The sequence below is a fragment of the Seriola dumerili genome, unplaced genomic scaffold (genome assembly GCF_002260705.1).
Source record: "Seriola dumerili isolate Sdu_G_001 unplaced genomic scaffold, Sdu_1.0 BDQW01000216.1, whole genome shotgun sequence".
Taxonomy (NCBI): domain Eukaryota; kingdom Metazoa; phylum Chordata; class Actinopteri; order Carangiformes; family Carangidae; genus Seriola; species Seriola dumerili.
Window position 1 is genome coordinate 1,788,173 of NW_019174471.1, and position 26,985 is coordinate 1,815,157.

At 41.5% G+C, this 26,985-nt stretch overlaps 1 protein-coding gene across 4 annotated transcripts in view; it reads left to right on the forward strand.

The window, feature by feature from the left end:
- arhgap12 (Rho GTPase activating protein 12) overlaps window positions 1-24,743 on the forward strand; it is a 34,125-nt gene extending 9,382 nt beyond the window's left edge. The window contains exons 1-17 of one of the 4 annotated variants that reach the window (XM_022754109.1): window positions 5,715-5,883; window positions 9,713-9,985; window positions 11,765-11,905; window positions 12,026-12,106; window positions 12,638-12,760; window positions 15,236-15,310; window positions 15,688-15,749; window positions 15,876-15,957; window positions 18,195-18,299; window positions 18,391-18,489; window positions 18,824-18,926; window positions 19,018-19,137; window positions 19,248-19,346; window positions 20,428-20,505; window positions 20,635-20,769; window positions 20,974-21,079; window positions 23,046-24,743. In XM_022754109.1, coding sequence (XP_022609830.1) covers window positions 5,797-5,883; window positions 9,713-9,985; window positions 11,765-11,905; window positions 12,026-12,106; window positions 12,638-12,760; window positions 15,236-15,310; window positions 15,688-15,749; window positions 15,876-15,957; window positions 18,195-18,299; window positions 18,391-18,489; window positions 18,824-18,926; window positions 19,018-19,137; window positions 19,248-19,346; window positions 20,428-20,505; window positions 20,635-20,769; window positions 20,974-21,079; window positions 23,046-23,220 — 1,944 coding nt within the window. In that variant the 5' untranslated portion in view covers window positions 5,715-5,796 and the 3' untranslated portion in view covers window positions 23,221-24,743. Of the gene's footprint in view, window positions 1-5,714; window positions 5,884-9,712; window positions 9,986-11,764; window positions 11,906-12,025; window positions 12,107-12,637; window positions 12,761-15,235; window positions 15,311-15,687; window positions 15,750-15,875; window positions 15,958-18,194; window positions 18,300-18,390; window positions 18,490-18,823; window positions 18,927-19,017; window positions 19,138-19,247; window positions 19,347-20,427; window positions 20,506-20,634; window positions 20,770-20,973; window positions 21,080-23,045 lie in introns of those variants that run through there. The other 3 variants (XM_022754111.1, XM_022754112.1, XM_022754113.1) reach the window with 3 other exon arrangements.
- The last annotated feature ends 2,242 nt before the right edge of the window (window positions 24,744-26,985 follow it).

Genomic DNA, 26,985 nt, shown 5'->3' on the forward strand with positions numbered 1-26,985 from the left:
CCCACCCAACACTCCCTCCATGCCCCCCCAGCCTTACCTCTTACCCCGCGACCTATCTTCAAACACTCCTCTGCTTGACCGCCTGATTGGCAGGGTGTCGCCATAGTCACGGCTGCAGCTCCCTCAATCACCACGCCACCGTTTCCTTTTCTAATTCAATTACACAATCACATTATGTAACTTAGTTATAGGGGAAATGCACACGCACTCCGAGGTGTGACATTGATGCAGACGCCATCTGCGGCAGAAAAGACCTTTTCAACTAAACACTGAATGATTATTTCAGCATTACAGCTGTGATCATGTTTTTTAATGTTATTTATTAGTGTCTGTAGCCTGATGATGAAAGTCCGATCTGACTAATGTTTTCACGTGTATTCAACAAGCTAGTTATTTAGCACAAGTCACACTGAGGCAGTTTCCAACATTTCAAGTTAGAAGGAAATTTAAAAAGAAAAGAAGCAGAAGAAAATATAAGAAGACGTATAGACATTAAACGTAGATGCCAATTTATTAGGCACACCTAATATACCGTCACTGCGGTACTGTAAGTTTGGTGGACAAACAGCTGTCAGTATAATGCATTACAATTAAACAGCAAAAATTATTATAAAGTTGGATCAACACCTCAAAACATTATAACCTCCATAAAGCTACATAAGATATACTGCCGTACTGTTGTATTAGATGTCAACTGAAGTGTATGCACAGACGTAGAGGAAAGTCTGATATAAAAATAAAGAAATATCACTTAGTTGTTTAATTTGAAGGCAGTAACTCCACCCAGGTGGCACATAACAAGTAAATGAAGCCTGACCAAATGTTGGAACTGCAGTAAACAAACCAGTTTCTGAAGATCTACAATGAGGGCGTCAGGCAGGGCGTCGGTCTGTGCATCGTCGTGGCCGTTTGGACCTGAACACAGCAGCATTGTGACAAAAAGTTGAAGCAGATTTAACTTTTTTTAATAAATGACCCTGTGCCTTTTGCCAGACCCCCTGCGTTGGCACCCCCGCTGTATCAACAAGTAGCTAACTTCAAATGAATGTGTGGGTTGCTTTTTTTTTTTTTTATAACAGCAGTAATGCTGGTCTGAACAGGATCTTGTAGCTTCTAAAATCCCCTTCAGCATTGATGATTTTACCTTATGGACACAGACAATCGCTGCATCTATATGCAGTGGTTGTCCAGATGTGACAGTGGTCAGGCTTTGAACTTCTCTCTCAGACTCTTCTATCACTTTTCATGTGTAAAATTAAGTGCAACACTATGAATTCCTTCAAGGAGAGACTGTCGACTTTCTATATTCCTGTTTGCATGACTCACTGAGCTCACCACGTCTGTGACCTATTGTTTGCCGCACACTGAACCCTTAAGAGGTCTGGCAGTTTCATATTGCACAAGCAATAGTCAGCGATATAGATCTTTGTGCTGAGCGATTCAGTGATTTATATACTAGCAGTAATATTTTCTATGCGGTGAGACACTGGTCTGGAGACCTGATGTAATGAGCTCGACTCTCTGTGTCCTGGTGGCGGTGGCGGCGGCGGCGGCGGCAGCAGCAGGTTTGTGAATCATCTGCAGTTTGTGAAACAGCTGCAGCGAGGTGACTGAATTACATTACAGCTCTGAGGAAAAGAAAGCAGCTAAAGTGCCTCTGTGCAGAGTGTGGAGTACAGCTCTGTGGAATCTGCTGCACAGATACTAATGGTGTGTGTTGAAATGCAGCATGGAGATGCTGCAGAGCGGGTTGCCATGTGTGCACCAATTGAAACCCCTCCCCCTCACGCTACTTTCCTCATGGCCAGATACATTTGATGGAGACTCCCACCCACTCACCAGCAGCCTCTGCTCCACGTCCTCCCACCCAACCCAAGAGAGACACCTAGTGGATGCAGGGTGCAGCTACACTCCCACGTCTCCGCTGCCCTCACCCTGACCTGCACTACTTTACACTTAGAATAATTTATGGTTTAATTTACAGCACACTGCGAGGCACAGGTATTTTCTAGTGATTGTACAAGCACAGTGGGACAGGAGGCTGGATAGAGTGAAGGAGGGAGAGGAGAGGGGGAAGGGGAGTAGTATTCCCAACATGGTGATAAATACAACAGCTACAGCAAGCTGTGTTCCATGCAGCAGAGCATAATCTCATTGGGCTCCATTAGCAAGCCAATTCTTCATCAGTTCCTTTGCTATTTCTGTGTGCGTCTGTTCCTCTCTGCATTCACATACTCCATTAGACCCCTGAGTTGAATTAATCTCACATTTCCATGCTGGGTGTGCCTACACACTCTCCAGGCTGCTTAACGCATTATAATGCAGTTGGTGGAGATTCTGTGCTGTACTGGCCCGCAGTCTGAAACTCATTTATCATGGCTGTGCAGACAGACTGCTGCTGCTGCTGCTGCTGCTGCTGAGAAGAAGACTGTTCTTCATTCAACAGCACATCTCATCACCTCACTCCTGCCCTCTATCTCTCACTCGCTCCATCTATCCCTCATTTACACCTCTCTCCCCTCAGGCTGTGTGAGCCATCCCTCCCGCCCCCTAAGGTCCTTTCTATTTTTAATTACCTGTCAGAGACCCTGGGTCTCCATCCCCTGCCTCCCCAGCTCTCTGCCACATCACATTCATTTCAAACCAGCCAAGAATCAGAATATGAAAATACAGTGAGGAGAGATTTGTAATCAAGCGCAGTGCATTGTGGGAAGAGTCATCTTCACTCAACAGATGTAACTGTCCAGGGGTTCAGTGAAGTTTTTCACTGATGCTACTTATTATGAAAACACATGAGCCGGTAATGTCTATTAACTAGGGATGTAACGATACACTCAACTCAGGATTCGATGCGATTTCCGATACTGGGTTAACGATACGATTTTCTCACAATTTTTTTAACAGAATGAGCTTGCAGACAAATTATGACTGAAAAAGATTCCTTTGATTATTTTTCAGACAAAAAACACATTTCTGAGGTAGGGTGTAACTGCAAAACACAAACTATGCAATGAATGCATATTTAAAAAACATATATTTATATATATGAAAACTACAAAATATATTTTCTCTTATCTTTAACAAATTAAAGAGAATCCCTTTTTATTTCTCTGAGGTAGGGTAAACAGTGCAAAACAATGCATATGTCCTCTTCTTAAAAGTGCAACTGAAATTATATTTTATCATAAATAACAATGAATAAATAAGAGATTGTATTTTTCAAACAAATCCAATCAAACAATCCAAGCGCTGGCATCACCGTCCGGCTGAAGTGCGGGCGTGATGGGATGCAGTATTTGGGCTCCAGTGTGTTGACCAACAGCCGAAATCCTTCATTTTCAACTACAGAAAATGGCCTCATATCTTTTGCCATGAAAACACTGATGCACCTCGTAATCTCCTTGGTCCTTGCACTGGTTTGGGCGAGCGGGTTTGCGAATCCGCTTGTCAGCGTGGATTGTCCTTTTTAACTGTTTTTTTCGCTCAGGCGGTGGTGACTTGAGCTTCTCACTACGGTGCCGGTTGACATGCTGCATCATGTTGGTTGTGCTATTTGTGTAGGTCATCACCTTCTTGCAATATTTGCACGCTGTTTTTGTCTTGTCTGTGATCTTCTCGCCCTTTTCATTTTTGCACACAGGGAAGCCAAAATGCTGCCACATCTCCGATTTGAAACTGGTCTGTGCATCCTCGATTTCTAAAGCACTTGCCACCGCCGCCATGTCTCTCGTTCCGTCTGAACCAATACCTGACAGTGACGTACGACGTCTAACACCTAGTGACTTATGACGTCCAACACGTGAAATCAAAAGTAGATTACGCCCTCTGCTGTTTAAAAAGGGCATCGCAATTCATTTTTCATCTCAGCCGATTTGAATCGTCACACATTTTTGTCGATTTTTAACTGTCTCGCGATGCATCGTTACATCCCTACTATTAATGACTCGTTGTTGATTACTACAGATATATCTGAATTGGCTGGTGTTAGTCAATAACGTTCAGAAAGCCAATGATATTTTGAAAAGGGGTTTTTGAATCCGAGGTCAGTGTGTTGATATCGTTGTCCCGTTGTGATATGCTAATGTAAATTGTAAAGTGCCAAATCTCAGCTTCAATCTGATTAGGTTTACACAGCAAAACTATGAAATGGCAACCAACCTGAAAAAGGCAGAAAAGCACAAGTCAGAGGGAAATCATTTGCATGATGAATTAAAAAAACATTTATCAGTGAACAGCAAGTGAAGAATTCTGTCCAGGATGGGGGCGGACATGTTTTCTTGTCAGTGATCAAGATAAGACTTTGTGACTGTAACCTCAGAGGATTCACCACAGGATGTAAAAATGTACAAAAATAATCTGGTTAGCAAATCCGTTCAATGTTCTGATGAAAAAAAAAAAAATCAACCTCTACCACAATGACAGAAAGAGGAAAGTGTGGAGAAGAAAGGAACAGCTCATGAACCAAAACCTCCACCTCATCTGTCAAAAATGGCAGTGCTTCTGTTACAGCACATGTGGCTCCAATGGAACTGACACACTGGCATTTATTGATGATTTCAGTGCTGACAGGTCTACAGGAGACATCTGTGCTCAGATTCAGCCAAGTACATCAAAACATTCATCATTCAGCAGGACAATGATCCTAAACATACGGCCAAACAGCTTTTCAGGGTCAGTCACCTGATCTCCGTCTCTGAGCTGTGTTCCACCTGCTGAAGTCCAGACTAGTTAGAGAGAACAGGCAAGATCTGAGGGTGGCAGCAGCGAAGGCCTAAAATATTGATATCAGTGTCACTCAAAGAAAAAAGAGGATCAACCAGGCTCTAATCCAGAAATGCCTCAGACAACATATACTGTTTGCAGCATGTTTGGGTTCATGGTTGCATGAAGTCTATCACTCATAGATTTCTGCTGTAGTTGAAAATAAAAACCTCTTGAACCTCCTGTCATCTAAAGCCATAAGAAAATGATAAACTAGCAAAAGGTCAGATATATTTTTTTCTTCGTTTTAAAACTGAAACCACGTTTGTTGAAAGATGTTAATTGCATTACAACATTTTTTGCACACTTCCTGAACAAACGGCCGAAGTAGACGATGTAGAATGTGTAACAGTATTTTCCAATGATTTGTGAGAATTGTGCTGCACCTCACTGATACTTTATCTCAACCCTCGTATGTGGGTTATCTTGAAGGTTGTTAAACTTTGTCAAGGCGCTTTTATTATCCACAACATCCCCCTCCTTGTCTTGTTGTCTGTTCTTCTGTCTCGATGTCTTTTTTTGTCCTACAAAATAAGCAGCTTTGCTCGTTCTCTCCTCAGCGCTCATTTGTTCAGGTGAAAGAGGAGCGCGGGACGAAGCAGCCGCGCAGCAGCGATCAGGGGTATTATCTTTCCTCAACACATCGAGTCTGATTGTAGCAGTCGGGTTAAATATAGAGCCTGGCCTGTGGTGAAGCAGCCTGAACTGCCAGTTCTGTCTGTCAACACGTCTGTCTGCGCAGTTTGACTCCAGCACACAGAAACACACTCTGATAGAGGAAGCTCTGACTTTTTCTGTATGATTTCCTGTTGTGTCAGATTATTTTGTGTACTGTGCTGTGTGTTTGTGAGGTAAAAAGATCCTGTTCCCCTTTGCCTCTGTCACAGTCGGTCTCAAATTACCTCCTACCTTCGGTCAGATCATCGCACAGTCAGAAGGGCAGAGAGGAAGAAAAGGGAGTTGTTGTGTGAGCGTGGTTCTTGGAGGTGAAGCCCGTGTGTGTCCTGTCACATTTGATGGCCGCGCTGCATCGCCATGCGTCGTACATTCAGTTTATTCAGAGGTTACAGGAAAGCCGGGGAGAATGACGACGACGTGTTTGTGTGCAGCCCGAGAAACAAGGTGACACATAACAGAATATGTCAAATGAAATGAGACAAGATGGAGGTGAAAATATGTCGATTTTTGCTTAGTTTGTGTAAACTCTCGAAAGTGTTATTTTTACCATGTCAGGTACCTTTGCTCTGTGTCCACTCTGAGATGAATTTAGAAATGGGTGTCTGCTTTGCCAGCGCAGATGGATTTCACCTCCTGAAACTGTCATTTTTCTCAAACTGTCCATTCTCAAACTTTGAGAACTTTCCATCAGTCGCTGGCAGCTGTCACCAGCTCTGTTCTCTTATGACTGTTAAATTTGATTCCAGGTTGCGTTAATAACAAACAAAAGTTATTCTGTCTGAAACTAGCAGATACCATGTGACTGCAGTGTGCCAGTAAAACACTTGATGTAGAGTTCAGTTAACCATTTTAGAAAAGTGCTGCCTCCTGCTATTCCAGGCATGTGTTAGACTTCTGTCTCTGCATATGGTGCACATTGCGTAAGGCTTTTCTTTCTAATAGAGAACAGTCCATTTCTGCAAACGAGGGCGCTCAGTGTCTCCTGATAGAACTTCTATTTATAGTTTTATTTCAAGGGAGCAGTTGGTCATTTTTATTCTTATTATAAAAAGATTTTTAAAGTCGCTGTATAGTGCTGGAGCCTGATATATTAACTGGGTCAGTGTTTTTGGCTTAGTTTGGTTCATCACTACTATATATCAGTATCAGCATATTTTTTAGTTGATAATGTTTGAGGTGATTTGGAAACAGTGTCTTCATAATGTAATTTGTCGACCAGAGAACACTGTCTGATTTTCAGCTGTAGCTGCACAGAATTATGACAAATGTTATACTGACTAAATTTAAAGGACCCTTCTCTCAAAATTTTGCCAATGTTATATTTTTATTTGAGTTTTATTCTAGAGGAGCAGCAATGTGGAAACGGCTGTGTGATGTCGTCTGTGGCTCTGAAGGTCGCTTTGTCCCTGTGACCATAATGAGATACTACACTGGGATTAGGAACGAACGATACGCAAAGAAATCATATTTCGATTATATTGGCAGATATTGCGATTGTGTTATGAGTCATGATTTCAGTTGGAATGATCGTTTTTTTCATTTCATTTTCACTGAAAAAAAATTTAAAATGATGATGTGATTTTTGTTGGTCTTGTACCAAACAAACATGTTCCTTTACATCTGGAGAATATGATTTGTTGGCCAGGACATCTCTGTAGATAGATAGATAGATAGATAGATAGATAGATAGATAGATAATGATATAATAATAATAATAATAATAATAACATTTAATAATAAATAAACAATAATTAGATTAGTCAAAACAAAGGATCTCCTGAACCTCTGTTCTGCAGCACAGTGAGATGAGACATTTGCTGCAGCTGTAGCTGCTTCTCTGTCCTGCCAGAATGTTGTGGAGAGGATGGTTGGTATTGTCCAAGATGGCCTCCATCTTACATTGCATTATGAGTTTTTGGATCTGCTTCAGTTTTGACCATTCCTTTTTAAATCTGCCTCTTGCCGTCAACACTAAATAACCAAAGTACTACTTTAAATACTTTCTGTAAAGGCAGCATGAACACTATGAGGTTGATTGACATATGCAGTATGCATGTCAACAGTGAGCCTGTGTTCTGCACAGTAATAGTCTGTGCAAACTCCATTCTGTCCAAAATGATTGTTGTATTACTCTCTGAATGAAAGTGGAGACAGGAAAATGTTGAATGGACCTTAAAGCTTGTTAATTACTGCTCCACCGGATGCAGTTTGGTTTGTCTGGACTGAGTGGAATCCAAATGGATTTGACCCCAGCCTCGATTTCAGGCCACACTCAAACCATCTGCATTTAGTCATGATCGTTATCATATTATTCCCCAAAAAGCCAATTAAAATTGCAACACACTGGCTCCATTCTGGTTGTGACTGATGAGTCTGAAGCTGAGTTCAGCCAAACCATCATCTCTCACTGGTCTGCCTCCATGCTGGAGTACTTGCTGTGTGTTGGACTGAAACTGAGAAACAGCGGGTGAACCTAACTGAAAACAGCAGGACGCTACTGAAACCTTTCCTCTGCCCCCGCATGTGTGTAGGATATTAAATAATAATTTATGTGAAAAATATTCCTGTTATTCCAAGACCGGCAGGAAGTCCCATCTGTGTCCTGAAAACAGTCCAAACCCTCTAACTGAAGCGTGTTTCCCCCCACATTCCTCACCTGAAACAAACAGGGGGGGGTGTGGTGCTGGCACAGTCTCTGATATCTAATTCTTCTCTGTTTGGGCATTTATCTGCTCTGTCTTATATGGTGTGTGGTGTGGGATCTTCTCTAGGGAGACACAAGCCTGGCATCAGTCAGAGAGTCAGCACTGCTCCAAAACCCAAAATATTTTTCAGAAGCATTCAGAGCAGCGTTAAATGCTCTGAGCCGTAGCCATGGAAACGTGGCTTTATGGCTTTTGTGGAGTGACCTTCGGATGCTGCCAAGTTTTCAAAGACTTAGAAAAACTGTCTTTGAAGTGTGTCTGCAGTGACACTGTGGGGCCACATTCATGATTAGGATCATTGTATTGACTGTGGTTAGTTGTTGTTACCTAGAAAAGAAAATTGCACAAAGTCCAGTGAAGTTAACAAGTTGTCACCCTGAAGTTATGTTGATTTTCATCATCATTTTCATGATGCCGCTAGTTGACTTCACTTTATACAGCCGATCACCATTCACACAAACCTTTTGTTCAGAAAGTTGACTTCCCCATTTTTATCTTGTTTATTTTAACCACTTTTTTTTTCCTTACATAATTTTAATGTTTACTTCAACACGGTTGCTAAGAAGATTGTTTGTTCTGCCTCAGAAAAGTGACAGCTTCAACCCTTGCAACATGCGTCCTTTCAAAAATGTCCTTGAGCAAATACTGAATCTACCTGTTTTCTCTTTGTTGGTGTCTGTATCAGCATATAGGCGAACATCAGGTCAGAGTTTGGAAGCATAGTTAGAATTTTACTACACATCATATATGGATACTGTTTGATCCAGTGTTTAAAAAAAAATCTACTGACTAATTTTGATCCCAACATAAACCTAGAGCTCCCTTGCTCAGTGTAACTTTTTCCAACGTAACTTTGCAAAAATCAGACCTTTTCTTCTACCTAAAGATTTCAGCATGATTTTATCATTTTTTGTCGCACCTCAGTTGCTGTACAGTCTGCTCAACTTCAGGTGGTCTGGTTTTCAGGACTTCTGGCTCTTCTCAGTACACATCTTTAAAAAGCATCTTAAAGCCCCCTTGTTTTTTGGCATTTGGGCTTTACACTTGTGCTTGTTTTCACGGATCATATTGTCATCTGGAGTTTTAGTAGACGTATAAATGATTATGTAACTCTGCTCCATCTGGTTTGAGGACCTGATTAGAACTGGACCAATGCGGTCTTGAAGTGCTGCGAGCCACATGGGCATCTGATTTGATCAGCAGCTGCATCCTGCCCTGCAGACAGTCAGAGATATTCATAACTTACTGCATCACTTTCATACTTAGTAGAAGAAGTTGGGTTTATGTACATCATGTCTGTGTCTTTGCAGCTAAATGTGCAACTTGTTACATTCCATGGTCCAAACCAGGAAGTGATAGCTGCTGGTTTTTCTGTACTGAACCGGACCAACATTCCTACAGATGCTTAGATCTCAGCAGACTCTGGAATGTTTTCAAGGCTCCTTTCTGGTTATGGAATTCCTGGGAAATCAGGACGTTCATAAAGTCTCTGGAGAAGTCAGGGAATATAGGAATAAAATCCTGAACAAATGTTGTTGTTTATCTGACCACCTCTCTCCCTCCTCCAGACAACATCACCTACAGGCCAGGGCCGGTCCGACTCTCCGGTCTACACCAACCTCCAGGAGCTGAAGATCTCGCAGTCCAGCCTGCCGCCCATCCCCTCTGGCTCACCTCTACACATCCTGGGCGACTGGGAGACCCACAAAGACCTGAGCGGCAGGCATTTCTACTACAACCGAGCCACCGGGGAGCGCACCTGGAAGCCTCCGCGCACCAGGGACACCAGTGGCAGCACCAGCAGTATCCGCGGAGACAGCCAGGGTACTGTTGATAGTGAGGTGAGCGATGTTTAAGCCAATTTCTCTTTGTGGTTTTGCAAGTTATAAACACACCATAAAAAGTCCAAATAATTGTGAGACCATGTGACTTCTGTTTACAAGCCTTGGCTGCTTCTCAACATGAAGAAAGTAGGAACAAAACCACAGCAACTTTTCCACTCCTGTTTGGTGCGCAGGAAACAGTAGGTGTGATCACATGCTGGAACACAGGATTCAGGTGTTTAGCTTGCATGTGAGGAAAAGTCTGAGGTGAAGCCTCAGTCGGTGAGGACATAAACAGCCTGTAAATGGACTCTCTGGCAGTCTGTGAAAAATAAACAGGCTGTGGTGAAGGTGTGGTGGACCTCAAAGGACTTTTAAAATGGTGCTGTGGTTACTGAAGGTAAGGAAACAAGAGTGCCTTTGATATGGGGAAGCCATGGTTTCCTGTTAGGTTGTCATTTCCTGCCTCACTATCCAACACTGCCCCCCTGTGGTATATTGGTGTATTGCAGCATCATGTGAGGGAGATTAAGGAAGGCTAAATATATGTAGTATTACTGGAATATAAACAGAGCTGACTGATGAGTCAGTCAAAAGAAATTGAATCAACATATAAGTCTGAATATAATTTGATCCTCAAACCAGATGGACTCATCACAGTTATATAATCATTTATCTGTCCACTGAGAGACCACAGACAAACACTGTGAACATAAAGGGCTAAATGCAGCTCATATAGCACTTTTCAAAATAGAAGTTGCAATGTGATTTTACTGAAAGAAAAAAAGGAAAGCGGATAGAATAGACAGAGAAGACAACTTGATACTTCTCCTTTACTACAGTTCAGAGACAAATGTTGTACTTAGATAGCAATATGAAACTTCACGGGCCAGATTTATTTTGCTATCTAATTATTTATTTAATAGGTATAGCTACTAGTCCCTGTGCCCCTGGTTAAGAGTTTACATACAAACCCCACAATTAGTTTTTAAAATACTGTTTGTAATAGATCAAAGAACAGCTGGACATTTGGGGAAATGCTCTTATTTGCTTTCTTGCAGCCAGTTAGTTAAACAAGACAGCAAACAGGAAGTAGTAGTTAGCCTGGCTCTGTTCAAAGGTCAAATAGTGTGCCTGCCAGCACCTCTTAAAGATCACTAATTACTGCAACACATTATTTTCTAATCTTGTTTGTTTAATCCACACAAAAACATCAATTTGCCAGAACCAGGCTAGCTGTTTCCAGGATTTGTACCAAGCTAAGCTAAGGTGCCGCTGGCTGTAGCTTCATATTTTCAGCAAAAAATTAATAAGGATTTTCCCCAAAATATAAAACTATTCTTTCAACATTTATATAACAGTGTGTAGTATTTTAAAAGCTAATTGGAAGCTTTGTACAATCTTAATCTGCACAGGAGCTCGCTAGTAGCTAGCTAAGGAGCAAAAAACGGAAATACTCAAACGTCTGTTTATAACAACAATAATACAGTAACCTTCATGAAGGTAGAATTTATTGCAGGATTGTTGTATTAGACTGCATTAGTTCTCACTAGGTGTTCCTAATAAACTGAGTGTATATTACACTGTTATATCATGAATGAAACCACAGTAGATTATAAAATACCAGAGAATGCAATAATGTCACAGAAATGAGGAAGTGATATTCATGTTCCAGTGAGTCTTTTCTATCAGAGCTCTAATGTCTTCTCATGTATTTCTTGTTATGTATTGTATGATGATTATACTTCATTTAAAACATAAAGCCTTCTGTCTCTGCTCCTTGTCCGTCCTCCACAGCTGCTGTCCTCAGAGGAGAACTACCACAGCACCCACTCCAGTCAGTCTGACAGCCAGTACGGGTCGCCCCCTAGAGGCTGGTCGGAGGAGTTGGATGAACATGGACACACTCTTTACGTGTCTGAATACACACAGGAGAAGGTGCGGTCTGTTTTTGATTGTACTGTTGAGAGTGCGGATGATTTAACTCTCTACATCTCTCTGTTATTCCACAGCTGATTGTATCCACGTGTGTTTGCTGACTTGTGTTTATGTTTACAGTGGATAAAGCATGTGGATGAACAAGGCCGGCCCTACTACTACAGCGCTGATGGATCCAGGTCAGAGTGGGAACTGCCCAAGGTAAGATTAACTGAGGAACATTAGCTGTCACTTTTGTCTTCCCTTCACATGAGTAATATCTCCTGCTTTTGACAAAAAAATCTTCTCATATTACATCACCTAACACCTCTACCCAGTAACACACTTCGAAGTGCCTCCTCCTCCTCCTCCTCCTCCTCCTCCTGGCGTGTAGTCTTAAGACTGGTCCTGTTAATGTAAGTGGATGAGTGTCTGAGGAGGTCACACAGCCAGGTCTGTGCTGAACCCTGGGTGACTGACTATTACTGGCTCTTTACACCTTAATCCGGAGGCTTTAGAACAGATGAGAGTAGATCGCTCCATTCTCAGAGTGAATGGACAGTAGAGTGGGCATGGATATTCCCAGTGGACCATACTGTTGACTTTGGAAAACAATACTAGGGTTGTAAGAGAAGTCCCTCTGTCCAATGGTGCTGTGGACAGTAAAAGGAGAGGTAGGAGAGAGAGGACACTGAAGAGTCTGCTGGAATAACTCTGATGTCTAAGCTTTAGCTCTCCTCTGTGTCTCCGCAGTATAACATCTCCCCTCAGTCTGGCGAGGTTCCCAAGAGTCGCAGTCTGGAGAGGAAGCAGCAGGATCCCATCGTCCTCACCAAGTGGAGACACAGCACCTATGTGTTAGACCTCAATGACAAGGTAAGGCACCCTGAAGACCCTCACACAGGCGCTCATCAAATCATCAAAATCTGAGAAGTAACGTGTGACTGGTCTGGAAACAGCCTCTCCTGTTCTCTGGCAGGCTTCTCCTGTGGTCTTACCACTATCTGTTTTATTGGCTGTGAGTTTAATCCCTGAGTAGTGATTACATTCTCAGCTCAACAGAGGAAAATCTGTCTGTCTGTGGCTGAATCTGTCTCTTGTGTTTGGGCATCTTGGCAAATGGTGAATTATTCAAGTGAAAAGCATGTTTACTACCTGTGTTTTAAATCAGGATGTTGTGACTGTTGTTATCAGATGGTGAAACCCCAATTTAAACAACAATACATCAGCTCTGTGGCAGTGGTTTAAGTTACAGTTTGGCACTAATTCCTGCTGGTTTGTGGGCACATTCAGGTGTAGGCCAGCATGCAAAAGAACAGTCACATCGTAAGATAACCCATTAGTCTTAAAAGAGTAATAAAGTGGTTTATTATCACCCCTGCATTAAGTTAAAGGGTCCCCAAGTGACATAATGAAAAAAAGAATAGTCAAAGTGAAAGCAGCAGAGTCTGATTTTTCTAGTTTCTATTGCGGGACAAGACAAAAACACAGAATACTACATTCCACAATGCAACCTGCTCAGAGCTCAGCAAGTGTCATGGAAGAGAAACAATGTATTTATGCTCCTGAATTAATCATTTGTCAACAAATTACTCATGTATGCCTTCAGATTTAAAATGTTTGCACATGACTTCACATGAGTTGACATTTTAAGATGTCTGTGATATCAAAGATGAGACAATGTTGTTCAACAGGCTAAACTCTGTACATAGGTAAATCCTTATATCTCTATCTAAAGTCAAAACAGAACTAAATTTACATTAGATTTTTCATTTCATGTTTATTTTGCAGTGCTTTTGGTTGCACAGTGATAAGTTCAGCTACCAGCAGCAAAAACTTTCCAGCATTTCTGAAACAATTTGCAACTAAAACTGTGTGAAAAGAGACTTTCTATACAGAGGCTGGTTCTTATGATTGCAAGGAAAGTAAGCAACATCTCATTACCACAGCCTAGCACAACTCTGGTCCTAACTGACCAAATAAGGTACAACAGGCTGTAACTTCAGCTCCTCCTGCTGCAGTAACTCATGAGCATCAGAATGAGCTCCACAAATGAGCTTTGATTTAATCCAGTTTTGTTTTGATTGTTACAAGGATACACTTTGCACGTTGCTGTCCTTTGTTAAATGTCAGCAGTTTCATGTTGTGTTGTGTTAGTTTATATGCCGTGCTGCATACTGCATGGCAAAGGTCCACATCTTTTAATCTCCGAAGCTCCGGTTAGAGACACAGAGGACATTATACAACTGTCTTCACACGCTGAGTGGTGCTTCTCATGAAGTACTACATAGAGCTGACATGTAAAATCAAACAGAGTGGCCTCCTTTAATTTGTTTTAATTATTCAATTTGCCCAAGGTTAGTGTTTTCATACCAGTGTTACACCTTACATTGTGGTCTGTTAACAGTCTTATTACCTGACACTCCCATGTCTGCAAGGAAATAATAAAATCATGTCATCTTACAAATGTCACTTTTGCACTTAAGGCAATTTGTGCATTAACTAAGTAGTCGAAACTTAGATGTATGGTTTAGTTGGTCCTTTTGTCTGTACTTATAAAATCAGTGCTTACATTTAAACAAAGTGAATTCCATAGAAACAAACAAAAAACATCTGTCAATATCCTCTATGGCATTAAGATGTTAAATGATTTACAGCTAAAAAGTTGACACTCAATGACGACAAAATGTCAGATTTGCTGGTTGATGAGATGCTATCAGATATACTGGAGGCTAACTCTGTGCTGGTTTATAAGACGGGATCAGATATACTGGAGGCTAACTCTGTGCTGGTTTATAAGACAGGATCAGATATACTGGAGGCTAACTCTGTGCTGGTTTTGTTGCAGTTCTCGCTCAAACTCTGGCGGTTCGCTTCAGATCCGCACAAGAGGAGATTCCGTCTCTCTCTTTACCGAGATAAAGTTGGTACCACGCAGAGCCTCTCTTCTCTTCTCTAATCAGATGATGATCCGTTTTGATTCACTGTCAGTAAAATCCCTTGTTCGACTTCTTTGTAGAAACATTCAGAATGTACGACGATCAAATCCACACGTTGACTCAATCATAGACGTCTGATTTGTTTGTGTTGTGGATAAACAGGAAGAAAGCAGCATCTTGCAGTTTATCTCTTTGAAAAGCATGTTGACTCAACCCAAATCCTAACTTGCTTTTTACCTTGATCTTCATCTTTCAATGACCTGAATTAACATCCAGCTCAATCTTGTGATTCCTCTCCAGGTTCCTGATCGTCTCTCTCCCCCTCACTCTCATCAGACTGACTTGTCTTCATGTGTCTTGTAGTTAGCTGCTATCTGTTAGAAACTCATTTTCTTGTGCCTCTTATTGGTAGGAGTGTGCTCCGGTGCCCAAGCAGAGCTCTCCAGACTCTGACTCCTGCCCCTCATCTCCTAAGCACCCCTCGACCGTTAGTATCCCAGCTTGCACTGCACCGCACTCATCATCACCATCCTGCTTTCAGCTGCATCCAAATACAACACTTCTTATCCCCTAATCTTCACTTTCCATTTGGTTTCTCTCATCTACTGCATGCCACATCCCACACCTAACTGCATCACATCTAACACTGCTCCAAAAAAAATATCTCAACCAGCACAAGTGCTGCAGTTGTTAGGCGCCCTCTGCTGGTGGTATTTGGACATAACATCAAGCAGCAGAGCCACTTCCAGCCTCCGACACTGCCCATTTGCTTCTCAAGCTTCAGTGTGTGTGTGTGGTTATGTGTGTGTGTTTTATTGGTGCGCTCTAGCAGGTTCTCATCTGTGTGTGTGTCTTCCTCCTCAGCCTTCAGAGAAGTGTGGAGTCCTCAATGTCACCAAAATCACAGAGAATGGAAAGAAAGTCAGGTAGGAATTCTGCTTTTTCAAAGGCCTGAGAAACTTTTAAAGAATCTTTTCTAAAATCTGAGACTATCTATCTATCTATCTAACTAACTATCTTTGTTTTTTTGTTTTTTTTATTGTGACCAACAGGAAGAACTGGACCTCATCGTGGACAGTGCTGCAGGGTTCCTCTCTGCTCTTTGCGAAGGGTCAGGGGGGCAGCACCAGCTGGGTAGGCGTCCCATCAGCTCCATGTATCTGCAAAGTTTCACTCTTCCATTCATCTCTACATTATTTCTCTCTTCCTTATTTCTGCATAGTCGCTTGTCTTCATTGCCAACTGTGCTGTGACGTTTGTCATCTTCTGTTTATTGCTCCTCTCCTCTCCTCTCCTCTCCTCCCTGAAGTCTTACTACCGCAGCGGCTCCATCCCAGAGCTGCTCCTCACTCTCCTTAGCAACTGGAAGCACTCAGTCAAGTCCCGTCCTGCTGTCTCCTATGTGAACTGTAGGCCTGTGCAGGCTGCCGCTGTATGTCCCCTCTCTCTGCATGTGTTGCTGTCTTTCATTCTTTCACTCATGCCTGCTCTCACTGACCGGGAGACTCATGTTTATGTGTGTGTGTGTGTGTGTGTGTGTGTGTGTGTGTGTGTGTGTGTGTGTGTGTGTGTGTGTGTGTGTGTGTCAAGCTTGATTTAGCTGATCCCACTGGAAGAAAGCTGCACTAATCAATATTTTAAATGACTATCATCAACATTGTTCGCAGGTGTTTTCAGCGAAACAGTTCTGATAAACTCCCTTTTCACTTCCTGCCCAGCACCAAACAGCAGGCAGACACAGTTAGCGACCAGCTGGTGAACATAGTGAAGCGATTAGCTGCTAAAGAGCCAGATTCCCTCAGGAGCTGGTGGAGACTAAAAATGGATCAAAAAGAGAGGGAATATTGGATACTGATTCATCAGGTGGACACAAATGCAACTTCTAATGTGTCTGCTGGATGTCTAAACAGGCAGCTGTTTGGTAACATGTTGAAAGGTGATAATATTTCAGTGTTGCATTTATTCCTCTGAGTGGCAACTAAATCAGTGAGTGCAGGTTTAAAGCTCCATATTTTCCTCTTCTGTGATTTATTTGAAGTGTTGATCCATAAGAAGATATATTTGTGGTTTTAAGAACCAAAACTACCTCAGTGTAGTTTTACATCTCCTCTCTCAAGCTTCTCTCTGGAGCTCTAGTAACAACAGGCCGGTGAGCCAATCAGAAGAGAGGAGGCTCTGAGTCTCTCTTCTCATTGGCTGTTATAGTATTATATTATAACAGAATTCAGGTAAACACTCAGAAAAACCAAATCCTGCAAGGTTTGGATGGTGGGTTCAGGTGGGCGGAGCTTGGTGACTGCTTTGTTGTGACATCATGAAGTTCCAGAAGTCCTGACGGCTGGTTTTAAGGCTCAGTTTCTGAATACAGGATGTGTGCATTTCTCTGTGGACTGACGCTTTGATACTTTCACAGTATTAATATTGAACCTAGACCTGATCTATAATCACACTACACATGGACAGAGACCTTTATTATTATTTTTAGTTGGATGGAAAGATGAAATTTGGCCTCAGAAGCTTGTGAATTTCACTGGGGTTTATTTATATTTGATTTGGCAGAAAAAAATGAAATATGAAGTCTCTGTGTTGTAAGTCTTTATTAATTATATACTATAAAAGAGATGACTGGAGGTATGGGGAGAAAGATGGGACATGACATTCAACAAAATCAAACTGGGTACAGTGTGGTTCATGGTCAGCATTTAAACCCCACCAGGCACCAGCAGCACACTCCCCTCTTCTTACCTTCTCTTGCTCCAAAACACGTCACTTTTGTTTGTTTTTCCTAAACTCTGTGATGACTGGAAGAATAGCAGCGCACTGATCTGAAGTCAGAATTCACACCTGCAATTGGTTGCAACAATTATCATTTATCGTTATATACATTTATAAATTTAAAATAAACATATATTTTCAAATTTTGCACAACATGGTTTGATTCAGCAACAAAACTAAGTTGAAAACCTTGAAAGTCATTGAAAGGCTTGAATTTTAAAAAGGATCTAACCAAAAGCTTTTACTGGTTATTAATATGCATGTGACATTAATAACAAGAACTAACAGGATTTTTGCTTTTCTTGTAACACAATAATAAAGATGAGTTTGTATCATTGAAGAGTTGATGAGTGTTAAAGAGTGTGACCTGATCTCTGCTCCAACAAGCACAGCAATAGATGCAGAGTTTATGGTTTGACAGATGCTGAGGATGTTGGGCAGAAATTCAAATACTAAATAGTTTTGAATGTTTTGAAAATTAACTCTTCATCTGATTTCTTGTGTTTAATGTGAACACGTCCTCTTGTTTGATGAAAGTCTTCCTTAAACTGTGTCCTTGTTTTATCATCTCTCACACACCATTTCCTTGATTTCAGAAGTTCGGCAGCAACCAGTCCAAGCCCGAGTTCACTGTGGATCTGCGAGGGGGGTCTGTGGACTGGGCCTCTAAGGACAAGTCCAGCAAGAAGCATGTCATCGAGGTATTTCACTGTTTTTAGGCATTTTTAAGTGATCACTGCGATCTAAACACTTTGAAAAAGGGTGATGTAACGCTGACTTTTCCTCCTGCAGCTGAAGACCCGTCAGGGCACAGAGCTCCTGATCCAGTCAGAGATCGACAGCGTGATCAACGACTGGTTCCGCGCCCTCACAGAGACCATCAACACACATGTGAGGAGACACTTTTATATTCATTTTCACTTTCATGTTAACTTTCATGAGTAAAATCCTGTGATGAGTTTATCTTACAGTAGACACGGCTTGTATCTGTGCATTTCTAAAGTCCAAACCGTTCCCATGATTCCCATGATTTATTACTTTCTCTATCTAGAGCTCCCAGAGCTCAAATCAGAGTAAACACCTGATCAAACACGAGAAAAACTCAGGAATGTGAATGGGTTGCTGCAAATGTGGATGGAGTGAATGAGCCTTAAGAGTAAATTAGGTCTGAGCTGACTTGAATCTCACTGCATCTAACACTGTATATGGGTGTCACCCTGTCCAGGCCTGGGAGTCAGATGAGGCCATTGAGGAGGACATGCCTGAGTCTCCAGGAGCTGAGAAACAGGACAAAGAGAAAGACCACCGGGACTCCAAGAAGAGCAGAGGTGAGAGTCTCTGTTTTACTGCTACAACAAAAATCTGCTTATTGTTAGTGTCTTAAAGAAACTAACTCATATCCGGCCTGTCTTCCTCCAGTGATGAAGACCTCTGTGAGTATGGACTCATCAGACCAGAAGAAAACCAGGTTGAAGCTCAAGAAGTTCCTCACACGTCGACCCACGTATCAGGCTGTCAGAGACAAGGGTTACATCAAAGGTATTCAGACAGGATGCAGCACAGACATGTGAATGAATATGTGTCATTGTGTGAATATTTAATAGCAGACTCTGTGGCCTGATGATTAATGTGTTTTTGCTAATTCACAGATCAGGTGTTTGGCTGCAGCCTGACCAGTCTGTGCCAGCGCGAGAACACGTCAGTGCCCAACTTCGTCAAAATGTGTATCGACCATGTGGAGAACACGGGTATGAACAGCAGCCACCTGATCCTATTTCATTTCTCATTGTCGTTCAGAAACCATGGTTAGTAATGATCAGGGATGTGAACAGAGGCGGAAAAATCATGGAATACAGTCATTCAGAATGAGTGAAAACTATCAACCAAACATCTGTCCAAAAGAGCTGAATCTGACATCAGAGGTTAAAGTATATAGTGCAGATTTCAAATTATTCATCAATTTGGTGAATAGAATTATTTCATTAGATGCAACATCATTTAAATACATGTCAGTAATCACATGACTGTCATAATGCTGTGGCATCACAGCACTGACTGAAGTTTAGTCTGTAGCTGATTGTTTTCTGTGCACATCGACGGTATTTAAGGTCGATATCTCAGCAAACACCTTCCTTAAACAGATGAATCACATTGTTATACTTTCTGTGTGTTTTGAAGTTTTTCATGAAGCGTTTAAACATTAAGTGACTCACTGTGTATCACAGCTGAATCCACAATAACCAGTAAGAGGAGCTCCAGTGCTAAGAACAACTGTTTCAGTCAGTGACACTGATGATTCAGTCCAGTCAGTTCAGACAGAGGATTCTGGGATTTGTTTATATATACATTAAATACCTCTACTGTATCTTATATAGATCAAAGTTTGATCATTTTTAACTAGATTTATATTGGTTTACATCAAAGGTACAAAAAAAGTTAGCTAAAGGTCCCTTATCTGAAGTTTTCAACAGTATCTCATGGTCTTCCTTCCTCAGCAGATGGAGTTAGCAAACATACAGTTTCCCATCAGACAGTGTTTGGTAATTGTTATCTGTGTGTGTGACCTTTGCCTGTATTTTTCGCAGTGCTGCAGGCATGTTGGCTCATGTCAGCTCTTATCAGAGGCTGTTTGGCCACTTCAGCAGGTTAAATCGTGGCAGAGCTTTCTGATTGACTGATGAAACAATGATTTCACCCGCTTAGTGTCGAGGTTCTTAATGTTTTGTTTCCATGTATTTATTTTATTAATTATAATGAGGCATTTATACAGTGTCATTATTTACAGTATTAGATTGATAGACTGACACAGCTTGTGTCCTTGTCCTGCAGGTCTCAGTATCGACGGCTTATACAGAGTGAGCGGGAACCTGGCAGTGATACAGAAGCTCCGCTTTGCTGTGAATCACGGTAGGACTCTAGTTCCCCTCTGCTCCAGTCCTGTCTGACCACCTGTCAGGGATGAGTTCTGTTGTATTAAAACCTTTGTCGTCTGTTTGTCCATTGCTCCCTTTTTTTGTTCTTCCCTCCCTCCGTCAGATGAGAAGGTGGAGCTGAATGACAGTAAGTGGGAAGACATTCACGTCACCACCGGAGCTCTCAAGATGTTCTTCAGGGAGCTTCCTGAGCCGCTCTTCACATACGGATCCTTCAATGACTTTGTTAACGCCATCAGTGAGTAACTGGATTCACCTCCATTCAAATACACTATGACAAGGCCTGACACGATTAAAACACACAAGGACCAACAGAATGTTGAACTCACTGTTGGAGTTAAAATCCTTTTTCACTTGATGCATGAAGTTTTTCCACCACTTGGCCACAAGGTGGAGCTCTGGACATGTGTATTCACTGACCTGCTGTGTGTCTCTGCCTCAGAATGCTCCGACTACAAACAGCGAGTGAATTCAATCAAAGACTTAATCAAGAAGTTGCCAAAACCAAACCACGACACAATGCAAAACCTCTTCAAGCACCTGCGCAGGTAAGACAACTGCTCACACGGCTCACACACACGGACCCCCTTCATTTATTAAATGATCTCTATCAGATATTATTTACATAAATAATTACTGCGTACTAATGAAATGATTAAATCCCGGTCACATCATTTCTTTGGATGTAATAAAGATGAGAAGACCTTCAGTGAGACTGAAATTTAAAAACTGTGGTCATACACATGAATCCACCCTCGGTACTTTTTGAGAGCCGACTCAAACGTGTGTGGCATCAAATTTTAAAGGTTTTTAAAGTTGCACTTAATGCTTAGTCAGATTCTTTGGTTTGTTTACGTCCTGATGTAAATCAGATTTTTCCTCAATTAAAACAGGAACATTTATTTTTTATTTTTTGAATATATTTTGTGTAGACAGTTTTATTTATTTAGCATAATTTTGCTAAATGAAAGGATTATATCATGTTTCTATTTCCCAAAGTTTTATTGGCTCAGATATGGAACATTTGAAAATAGCCTGAACAGGCACTGAATTATATTTTTTCAAACCTATGTCTATATGCATTTACAAGTAAAGTGTACAAACTCTGGAAAGGCCATAACATGGTCTTAAAATACAAGGTTAATCAGTCCAAAAAATGATCTTACCACTGAACAAGAACAGACAAAGTACCACGCCCAAGAAAAATCAACGGCAGAAAAATTTAAATACAAAACATCTAGACGGAGATTGTTCCTACAAACATACATCCAATTTCCAGATGAAAATTGGCCCTTTAGATAACTCTGTCGCATTTTCAGAAATGTAATTGATTGTCCCTGTTAAATAAATAAACTAAACTACATACAGTCAGGCAAATACACACACACATCCCCAGCACATACACACTTGAATCTGAACATTTCAGGGACAACAAAGTCATGCAACTGTGCATAAAGCTCATTTGATCCAGACACTAATGCATTACCTTCACAGACTCAGTCATCAGTTTCTATATGTCACCGCAGTGACCTGTGTCTGTGTTACAGTTTATAAAACACATACATTGTGTATGTGACAGGATGTTGAACATAATGTTTGTTTGTGTTGCAAAATAATGCATTTTACATCACTGTATGAAACAAATGAGAATGGACACATTCACAGTTAAAACTGTGTCAGTCCCTCTATTGATGCAGCGTGACTCTTCTGATGTGATCAGCTCCTGAACACCTTTTCATGAAAACTGCCTTTTACGTTCCCTCCGTCTGCTGCTCCTCAGCAAAGTGCCCGACTGTTCAGATGAACTCTTAAAACCTACACTGACTTCAATGAGCTCCATGTGCACGGATCATAAATGGCACTGAGGAGATCTTATTTATACCAACTGCTGTTTGACTCCCGTGCCGAGTTTTTCCTCTTTTGTGTTTACCTTTCCTCACACCGATCAGCCTGCGGGCGGCAAACACAAACTACAGCCAGGTTTAACGTGTATTCTTAGCCCGCCGGAGCCAGTGGCAATATCATATGTTCACAATGACATTTGCCTTGGTTTCCAATTTGCATTTATATGGCACTGTGTTTGCTGTAATTCAGTACCTATGAAGTGGTGTTTCTTGAGGAAATTTATAGCGTGACATTCAGTGTATGGAGGTCTACGTATATCAGCGGGCGGATTTAATCTCCTTTTTTTCTCCCCTCTATGAATATGTTATTGTTTTGTGCATCTGCATGCAAGGATGTAGATTCTATTTAAAAAGGCTATTATGCTCTTGCCTGGAGCGTTCAGAGTGTTACAGAGTGTGTGTCGTGAGGCTCGCCTCAGCATTCGAGCGCAGGCCCTAAAGATGTGTGTAAAGACCGTAATGTTGTTTTTCTAGATGAAACCCTGAAGCTTCACTGAAGCCAAACAAACACACTCTCACCTAAAGCCAATTATGACACATTCACCTTCTAAATCTCTTCATGTTCTACTTCACCTGCCCCCCACCCCCACCCTCCTTCCCACCCCTCCAGGGTGATTGACCACGGAGAGGCCAACCGCATGACCACCCAGAGTGTGGCCATCGTGTTCGGACCCACGCTGCTCAGGCCCGAGACCGAGACGGGCAACATCGCGGTCCACATGGTCTACCAGAACCAGATAGTGGAGCTTATACTGCTCGAGTACGAAAGCATCTTCGGCAGGTAGAGGCGCCTGCTCAGAGGAGGAGGCCGGGCTTTTCAAATGCAGACTTCTTTTCCTTTATCCCCCTTTTTCTTTGGCTGAACTGAACAATGCTGTGGACCAAGCAGTCTGGGAGGAAATAATCTCACTTACATTCATTGACAGGACAGTTTACGAAAGTGTTGCACTTACAGAAGTTTTTCAGAGGAATTCAAAAGAGGTGTACAGGTGTCACCCACTCCTTCAGTCGCCATTCCTGCTGGAAGTTGCGGTTTGGATGACGGACAGTGTTTCAAAGTGATGCCGTGATGACGACGCGCCGACGTCTGTGTGATGTGGTGGATTTGAGTATTCAGGTGTTTTTGCGTACACTGGATTCCCGTGGCCAGTAAATTCAACGTGGAGCTGGTGGCCGGCGTGCTGCTCCTGAAAGCTGCACCTCGTCATCTTTGCTGGAGGAAGGAGCCGAATCTGAACTGGAGAAGTTTTCTGTGTCGTGGAGCTTTGTCTGTGATGTGTCAGCCCTCTGTGGTTTTGGATCAGGTGGAAAATAATAATCAGTGTTATGTTAACGGACTTGTCTTTTGGCACTTGGATGAACTGGAGTCACAGATCGTGACCCCCCCCCCACAATCCCACTTACTTTAGTGACACCATCAACCCCCTCCCCTCCCTCACCTCCACTTCCCCCTTTCAACCAGTGTTAACCATTAACCCTGCTCCATAAGCGTCCCATGACTTGAATGACGGAGGGAGGACAGACCCTTTGTGTGTGTGTGTGTGTGTGTGTGTGTGTCTGTGTGTCTGTGTGTGTGACTGTGTGTGTGAGTGAATTAACCTAAATGGAATAAAACCTGAGCAGAAGCATCCTCGTCTTGCCACTGTGTACAAACTGTGTGTCGTGTAGTCTAACGTGCTTTGGTAAAGTTTCCTTTAAGCTGCCGGGGGTGGGGGTGGGGGGGGTCGTTGTCCGTGCTCTTTTATGAACTTCAGTGTTAGTGTCTCTACAGTGGCAGGAAACATAACCGAGACCACGGTGTGACTGGAAAACAACAAATAGTGGATTTCTGAGAACTGCTGTGTCACCATTGTCACATGTGTTGTGTCTGACTCTGACCCCTCCCCTCACCTTTGCTAATATTAACGAGTATTCAGAGAAGGGAAACCGGCGATGAGGATATTTCAAAGGTTGGCGTATGGGAGTGTGTGGGTGTTAGAATGAAAATAAGAGCCTTTAAAAAACCTTTCAGAGCATATGTACAGTAACAGAAGCTAGTTGTTAAAATGTGTTATAGTGACTGAGGTGTGTATGCTTTGATGGTGAACCAGTGAAAGATGATTTTGATTTTGTAAATTTGAATTAAAACATGAGAATGCACAGATTGTGAAACAAAAAAACAAACAAACAAAACAAAACACATGATCGACTGTTACTTTTGTTTGGAGGTGTATCTGGAGTGTTTGCGCATGGTCAGCTGCACATTTTGAATGTAATTTTCAGGCTAACTGCTATTTGTGAAATTGCTATGTCTAATAAAAAAGACAAATGAAACATGAGACTGTCTTTGTGAATGTAAAGTTAAAGACGAGTGAGTCTGCTGTTTAACCTTCAATCTACTCTAAAGCTTCACCTTTCCCTCGGCTTTAATTACATAATTGAATTAATCTACTCAACACCGATATCCTGGTTATTGAATTGAGTGATTAAGCTTTCACATCTCAATCAATTATATTCCTACCTGTTAATTATGAAATGAATTGCAGTATATTTCTGGAGATTTCTCAAATGCGGCACAACCTCTGTCGCTCGGCTGCCATTAATCTGGTCCCTCTGTTCTTTGAAGGCATTTTTTGTCGTTACTCCGCAGGTCAAACGTGGCTGCAGACCTGAAGGGTGTGGATTAATTGATGTCTAATTAGGTAATTGCCACAGTGCCAGTTTTGATTAAGAAGCACGAGGTGGAGCGAGTGCTGAGCAAGGCTGCTCGCTGCGGGCCGCACTGAGCCGACGATTACATTCAGCTTTATTTTCTTTGTGTGTGTGTGTGTGTGTGTGTGTGTGTGTGTGTGTGTGTGTGTGTGTGTGTGTGTGTCGGGAGGAAAAGTTAAGAATGATATAAAAATAAAAACATGATAAGCAAAAATTTTGATTATTCAATTTCAAAAAAGTAAAAAAAAAAAAAAAAGATTTATGAACTACTAAGACATAATACTAAATCAAAGTTTTGACCTAGTATCATGATTTCACTATCTCGCAAATTTGGTTTAATTAAATCTAACTTTGATTTAGACCTAGTTTATCATAATTTTTAATTTTCATAATTTGAACCTCAAAAGTCATATATTCATTTTGTCTGATGAAGGTCTCAGGACTGAAATGTCATCAGTAAAATGTTGATCCTACACATCTGTCAGTAAGACTTTAAAGGTCCCATATTTTACATTTTTCCAGTGTCAGAAGAGAGGAGGCTCTGAGCCTCTCTTCTGATTGGCTGACTGTTTTCTGAGTGATCCAATAAAAATGTAACAGATTTCAGGTAAAACACTCAGAGAAACCAAATCCTGCAAGGTTGGATGGTGGGTTCAGGTGGGCGGGGCTTGGAGAATGGCTGAGAGCAGTGACATCACAAAGTGACAGAATTCCTGACGGCTGGTTTTGAGGCTCAGTTTCTGAATACAGGCTGTGTGCATTTCTCTGTGGACTGAGGCTTTGATACTTTCACAGTATTAATATAGAACCTAGACCTGATCTATAATCAAAGAAGACATGGAAATCTACCTTTATACAATACAGGACCTTTAATAACTTCTGTTGTAAATGATGTGTGTGTTTTACTTTTGTCATTCCTAACTTTTCATATTCATCTCGGATTTATTTTTAATGGAATTAAATTAGAATGTCTTAAATTAAAACAAACCAAACAAAGAGATAAAGTGACATGACAAGTGCTTCATGGCTGCCATCACCTTGTGTCAGCGATGATCAGCTCCAAAAAAAGAAAAAGCTCCCCTGCACCTGCACATGAAAACTAATGACAGTGCATTGTGTGTAGTATTGGCGGTATAAGATGTGGCTGGATGACACTGAAATGCAATTTACCTCCTAACTTTGTTTTCTGTGTTGTGATTTTATTTAAATGTGTCGTGGAAAATTGCTATCAATGGGAAAAAATGTTGATTCAGTTATTAAAGACAAAAATGCAAATCATTCATCAGATTATGACACAGAAAATGCACACATACAAAGAAAATACTTATAACTTCATTTCTTTGTGGAAGATTCAAAATGCCTAAATCAAATCAAACAGATTCCATCTCCCTAATACAATGGAGGTAAATGAAATTTGTCTGTGGTGCTCACAGCAAAAAAACCCACGTCTGTCTACAAACAATGTCCCTCTGGATAATGCACAAAACACTGTCAGTATTTTTCATTGGAACTACTTTCTAATCCGAAAAATAATTTGCTCAGTTAAAACTGACCAATAATATAAACCTGGTTGAGTGTATTGAGCATGTTAATGTCATGGTTTAATGTAGGAATGAAGCTGTTTCAGTGAACACATGGAGCCCGGCTCACTTCCTGCACTCTTCTGTCTGCAGGATCAAAGACTGCGCCGCAGTTTTGACTTGATCTTTACCTTTGTTAGAATTTTATGTTTTGTTTTTTGAGTGATGCAGGTCTGGGGACGTTAATAAAGTGTACAAGGAGGATTCTTTGGTTTCTCAACAATTAAGAGTTTCTGATGATCCACACCTCAGTAACACTTCATGGTTTGACTTTGTAAC